Source organism: Echinops telfairi, unplaced genomic scaffold (assembly GCF_000313985.2).
Source record: "Echinops telfairi isolate 266 unplaced genomic scaffold, ASM31398v2 ScPeMD7_16;HRSCAF=60, whole genome shotgun sequence".
NCBI lineage: Eukaryota > Metazoa > Chordata > Mammalia > Afrosoricida > Tenrecidae > Echinops > Echinops telfairi.
This window is the reverse complement of record NW_022103913.1, coordinates 4,242,384-4,249,181: the sequence shown is the minus strand read 5'-3', so window position 1 is coordinate 4,249,181 and position 6,798 is coordinate 4,242,384. Positions and strand designations below refer to the sequence as shown.

The window sequence follows — 6,798 nt, the reverse complement described above, 5'->3', positions numbered from 1 at the left end:
AAGGGAACAACAAGTGATCCAAAATTGATGGCAAGGAGCGTGTAGGAGACCTGGTAGGGCTTGATCAAGGGTAATGTAACCGAGAGGAATTCCTGAAACCCAAATGAAGGCTACGCATGATAGTGGGACAATAGCAAAGTAAAAGGAAATAGAGGAAAGAACTAGGAGGCAAAAGGCATTTATAGAGGTCTACATATAGGCATGTACATATGTAAATATATTTATGTATGACAATGGGGAAATAGATCTATGTGAATATACTTATAGGTTTAGTATTAAGGTAGCAGATGGACATTGGGCCTCTACTCAAGTACTCAATGCAAGAACACTTTTTTCTATTAAACTGGCATTCCATGACGCTCACATTCCTGATATTATTGCTGAAGATAAAGTGGGTGCATTAGCAAATGCGGTGAATAAAGCTGATGGTGCTCATGGTGAGGTTCTGTAGGAGAACACCCAGTTCCCTTTAAACACTGCTTAAATATTTAGGAATAAAGACTGTAATATCTGCAACCCACTCCTAAGTGGTTCACCAAAAATTAACGCTACTTTCAGAATTCATTGAGAATGGTAAATATTGCAAAATCACATTTTAATCTTGGAAAAGGGGATAAAGATGCCTACCGTATTAGTTTTGTAACTTCTTAAAACTAGATTTTGCAATATTTTGAAACAACATGGTAGAAAGGAGAAGCAATTCATCTAGAGAAAATAACAAAAATGTCTTTTAGAATTTACATTAATAAAAATTCATCTTTGGAAATGTCTTGACAGAGCTGAAATTTTAAACCATAGCTGTGCCCAAAGAGCATTTTCATATCAAGTTCCTCTTTCTGAAAACAAAACAAAGCAAACAAAATCTTCTCTTACATGAAGGAAACTTAGTTGTAAACTCATGAGATCAAGAATTGTGTTGTAACTCTTTATAGTCCTCTGCTATTTTGCACACAACAGGAAATTCCATCAGCATTTGCTAAAACTTGGAATGAAGCATGAGCCACTATAATGCAGCTGAAACACATCAAACAAACTTAAACCAGAGGGCACAAATCTGCCGACCTTTCACACCCTGTACAGGAGAAAGTACCCCCAAATACTGGGAATCAGGTTTCCCAATAAGATATTATACATATAATTGTAACATATGGACAACAACAAAATAGTACAAAGACATTTCCAAAGATGAGTTTTGGTTAATGTAAATTCTAAAAGACTTTTAAGTTATTTTCTTGGGTCTACTTGCTTCTCTTTCCTACCTTCTTATTTTGAAACATTTCAAAATCCAAGGAACACTCATACTATAAACAAAGCCTATTTTAGGAGTAATTATGATTTGATCTAATTACCTTTGACAGCTTCTTTCATTACAGCAACAAATTGAGCCCAGAGAACATCAGGATCGATTTCAACCCAGCCAGCTTGAGGATAAAGACTTTCTACCTATTTATGAAAGGAAAAGCTTTCGTAAAAACAACATTACATCAAGCCAATAGTAACAGCGTGTTAAGACTCATTCAAATAATTGATAACATGATTTTGTTTACTAATTGCTTATTTTATTAAAAGAGAGCCAATGCATATATGCAATAAAATGAACTACAGTATATGTAAAACAACCACTTATCTTTACTTCATGAGTTTATCTTCACTTTCCAAGTTTTCTACAATGAAGATGTTATCGTTTTTAAAGACAGTTTTAGAAAGATGGCCTTAAAAATGATTTTTAAAAAGAGAAAGCAGCGAGTTCTGATTCTGGCTATGATGGAGTAAGCCCTCACTGGCCTCTCCCTGTGAAGGCAGACTGAAAGCTGGACAGAATGCATGGAACAGAGATTCCAGACCTGGAGCAAGTCAACGTGGCAGCAGTGGGAAAGACGGTGGAACTGGAATACAGTATCACTGATCTGGCAACGAGTTGCCCGTTCTTTTTCTGGTTCCCTTCTGCCAGGAGCTGGGCCCCACAGTGCAAAGGAAGCTCCAGAAGCAGCTCTTGTGATTTAGCTCCCAGAATGTGGAAGGGAACGCCTGATACTCGAGGGGGAGACAGCCCCCACTCCAGTGTTTCCCTCATTCACTGAGTTGTGCACCAGACTGTCCTTTAGAAAAATATGGCATGGTTCCATGGACACGCAGTATCTAGAAAGGTCAAATTCACAGCACCAAAGTATGCAAGTTAGTGCTTACCAGGAGGCAGGGAAAGGGAAATCGGGAGTCACTGACTAGTTAGTGGACACTGAGTTTTAGAGTGATAGAAAGCTTTATAAATAGGTCATGGTGATATATGGCACTGTGAGTGTAGTTATTATCACTACATTGTACACGTAACTCATTAAAATGGGGACATTTTTATGTTACATATTTTTACATTGTAAAATATCAAAAGAAAAAGCCATGCAAGGTCACCTCATGGGATCACAGCTCTAATTGGAGGAGGAATATCCTTCCTAGAGGTACCAGGGGGTATACCTTTCTGGAGAGAAGGTGGACTTTTAAATGCTTGTGAATTCTACTGATGCAACAATTACTTGCTATGGCCACCACTAATGATTCACCACCACCCTTGGCTGTGGGATGGATCCCAACTCCCAGCAATCCTAGAGGACAGAAGGGGACTGACTGCCCCTGTGGGTTTCCAAAATTCAAATATGGTGAAGAAAAAAAGTTCAGAGCTAAAATTATGAATACCCAAGTTGTAGAAGGCTATGGAGGACAGTGGGAGGCCCAAACCCATCTTCAAGAGTCTCGAACAGCCTTACTCTCAGGGAGAGACTATGGTCATCTTGATTATGCTGGATCGAACTCGATACCTGGCCAGTAGACCTCCCTATAGACCCGACCTGAATTTGTTCTGGGTGTAAGTATCTCTTACTGGTTCCATGACAAATTTCTTCCCTGACTTTTTGAATGTTGATGGGGGTCTTTTCTTTCTTATGCATTATTTGTATTTTTGTCTTTATACTGTTATGGCTTGATCCTTACCACCTTAGTGCAATTTTGTTTTTTAGTTTTCTGTTGGTTTTCCCAATTGTGAAATACAGTAGGGGTGGATGCATAATGATAATAACTGATACAAGGGTTTATAGGGGATGCAGGGGTGGGGATCATAGGGAGGAAAAAGGGATTTTGGTAGTAATTAATGAAGGCAAGACAGTTGAGGGAGCACTAGTTGTGTGATTGCACAACTCATTTTAAAGGCAATTTAACCATGGGGGTTGGGGAATGCTCTAAAATTGATGTGGTAATGATTGTACAGTTCTCCTCGATATGACTGACTGATTGAACTATAGAATTGTATGATATGTAAATTATGTGCCAATAAAACTGTTTTGGGGGGGGATCCATTCCCCTCCCACCAAATAGCCTTTCTGTCCTTTCTATGTAAGACTTTTAAAATGCTTCTGTAAAGAGTCTCAGTTCTTGAAATCCACGGGGCAGATCCCTCTGTCCGACAGGGTCACTATGAGTCGGAATTGACTTACTTGTTGGAAGTGAGTTTGACGGGTGTTTGTTGTTTTTTTTGGAGGGGTTTAGTACTGTCCTTTCTCTCAACTCCTCAAAACACTCAGTGTGACTATCACTGCTTCAAACTAGAAAACCTCAGACTGGACACTGACACCCAGAAAAAGGGCGAGTCCAGTGCTGCTGGGAACGGTTGGCCTGACGGCTCCTGCTCTCCCCAACACTCCGAGCATAAAAAGATGGGACTCACACCTCTCCTCAGAAACCACCAACTCACACGGCTCACTCACAGGACACAGCAGGGAGACCTGTTGCTCGGTCACAGGAAGATCAGACCAAAATCCCAAGAAGATAACTCAAGTAAGAAAATGAGCTGATTATGAAAAGAAAACCAGATACCCCTTTTTTTCTGTGGCCATAGAGGGCACACCATGGCAACGACTGCATGTGCTCTTGGGGGTGGTCAGTCTGTCCCCTGCTGCCAACCGAGGGAGTTGTTACCAGCTTGCCAGTGTCTCACAATAGCATCACGTGACGTCCCACTTGGGGAAGATGAGAAGATGTCTTCATTGTTAAACAATAAAAGAGCACACCTTCACTCATAGGATTTCCAACACCGGATACTATTCTAATATTTAACACCGATATTTAGAATCTCAAGAAATATTTTAAAAAGAAATTCTTTTTTCAAACCTTATAATTCACCTCTTCTGTTAAACATAAAAATGATTGCCACAAGAAATGAAATTGAAGACTACTAAGCCTGACCCAAACCCACCTCACGTGGAAGAGTTTGTGTTTAGAATTTTAACTTTAGTGAAACGCCTATTTGTTCTTACCCATAGGATGATGACTTTTTCTTTTTCAAGCCATTTATTTGGCATTATGAAGCAAGTCCTTAGGTAACAGGCTTTAGGTTTCTATTAGATGTTCTTTCCTTAATTATTATCCCTTCATTATTCACAGAGCTGATTTAACAATGTAGACCACCGAGACCCTTTCCTCAGGAACTCAGCTATCTGCAGCAGTGGACCAGATTTGTCTTGGTTTGTTTGTTTTAATTTCTAATTAATTTCTGAGCAAACATTTTAAAAGATAAAATTAAAACTGGTTTCTCAAAAATGAAAACAATAGATAGGCTCATAAAATCAATAACAATACCTTGTTCCTTAAAACAGTCAATTGTTCGAGCTAAAGGGCAGCATTTGTCCTAAAGCACAGATGGCTCAATGGGGAAGAGGGAAGCCAGGTGGAAAGGTGGCGGGAGCAGATGTGGGGATGTGGCCAATGTCATGGAACACTCCATGTACACACTGACAAATGGGAAACTAAGTTGCTCTGTAAATTTTACCTACCCAAACCCAAACCCAAACCCAAGTCACTGGGACCAAGTTGATTTCGACTCCTGGGCCTGTGGGCTTCTGGGACTGGGACTCTTCAGAGTAGAAAGCCCTGTCTTTAAAGTGCTGACCTTGTGTTTAGCCGCCCAACTTGTAACCTACTAATGCCACTAGGCTCCTAACGGACAATGAATACTACATAAATTGAAAACAAAAAGATGCTTTGTGTCTAGAATGATAAGGGAGGCTGGTGTAAAAAGGGCAGTATGTTTGTTACAAAGCCTAATAAGATGTTATGGAGAACACAGTCTCTAGGGCGGTCGGTGTCTGCCTTTCATCTGCTAGAATGAAGGCTAGAGTAGGGCCTAGGGGGTCTGCAGTGGGCACTGATCCGACACAGCTACCTGAGCAGCTACAGGGACCGCTGTAGTCAAAGCTCACTGCTCTGCATCAAAGCCTGAATGCAAGCCTGCTGTATTCTCAAAGCAAATGACCAATTTAGTCACTGCTTACTTGGCCCCCACCCCCACCCCCTGGCTACCCCTGCTCCTGGGCAGCTGCTGCTGTTGCTTCTGGGAAACACCCTGGTAGGATTGGGACTGGGTGAGATGCCAAGAAAATGAGCCCAGTGCTGGGAATGACTTAGCAGACAGCGCCAGTCCTTCCTAACTCTCCTAACATAAAAAGATGCCACTATCAGGAGGAAGAGAAAAAAGGAACACTGTTAACCAATAGGAACCCTAATAGTGCAAATGGCTAAGTGTTCTGCAGCAAATCTAATTGTCAGTGGGTGGTATAGTGGTTATGCACAGGGCTGCTAGCCACAAGGTCAATGGTTCAAAACCACTAAAGGTCTCTGTGGGAGAAAGAGGAGACTTTCCACTTCCATAAAGTTATAGTCTCCGGAACCCACAGAAGCACTTCTCCTCTGTCCTGCTGGGGGTCGCTGTGAGAGGAAAATGACTGCGCGGCAATGAGGTCGGGGTTTTTCTGTGTGGCTTCCGCAAAATACCCTATTGACAGTTCCACGCTGACTGACTGACACATAGGTCACCACGACGTCGAATTGGCTGAGTTCACCTAACGGTATTCATCCAAGAAACAACTGTGTGCTCATAAGGGCATTAGAAATTCACACTCGACTAAAATGAGAGCACAAGAATCATCTGTTGATCATTAACAGTTCAAGGCCTTACTCATAGCAAATCAACAACTTGGTAGGTTTCTCAAACCTGAAAAAAGGGGTACTACTATGAATTCTTCAATAGGCCAAGGAGAAATGTGAACACAACACAGCCTTCACCACTTGCTCAATATCTCGAATCTAAGCGGCAACCAGTCGCTCCTTTGAGGAACCTGCACTTTCACGAGTAGTTAATGCAGCAAACCGAGGGAAAGACATTACATTTCAGTACTACCACGATCTGAAAAACGCAAACGCAAATAGTGATGGGGTTGGAGATTTATCAAGGAAGTGCAGGGGGAAGAGCAAGCAAGTCCCGAACGCTGCTCTGGCTGGATGCGCGCAGCCTCCCCTGCCCTGCGAGGCGCTCAGTCCCACCAGGTGAGGCCGGACAGGAGGCTGCCCAGGTGACCGGAGGCGCTGCGGGCCCAGACGGCCGCTGGGCCCCTCCTGCGCCGGCCTGGCTCGGGCAGGGAGCGCCGGGTGCCAGCGCGCCTGGCGCCAGGGTCCGCGGTGCAGCAGGTGGCCGCGTCAGGCTGGGAGAGGCGGCGCCGCCAGCTCGCCTCCCGCGGCCCGCTCCCGGGTCCCCCTGCCCCGCGGCCCGCTCCCGGGTCACCTTCTGCGCGCTGGAGCCGCGGACCCGCGCCGCCCGATCATAGACGTGGCAGCGGATCACCGTGCTGCCCACATCCAGCCCCAGCACGAAGCCTGCGCGCAGCGGATCTGACGCGCCCGGCTCGGGGAGCCCCGGCTCCGCCACGGCGGACGGCCCAGACATCCCGACGCCGCCCGCGGCACCGCCGCAGCCGCCTC

The 6,798-nt window shown here is 44.1% G+C and overlaps 1 protein-coding gene across 1 annotated transcript in view; it reads right to left on the bottom strand.

Moving 5' to 3' along the window:
- Window positions 1-6,763, bottom strand: part of GK5 (glycerol kinase 5) — a 91,264-nt gene extending 84,501 nt beyond the window's left edge. Inside the window, exons 1-2 of the mRNA XM_013007099.2 lie at window positions 6,602-6,763; window positions 1,350-1,443 (exon numbers count right to left, since the gene is read on the bottom strand). Coding sequence (XP_012862553.1) covers window positions 1,350-1,443; window positions 6,602-6,763 — 256 coding nt within the window. The remainder of the gene's footprint in view (window positions 1-1,349; window positions 1,444-6,601) is intronic.
- Window positions 6,764-6,798: the final 35 nt, after the last annotated feature.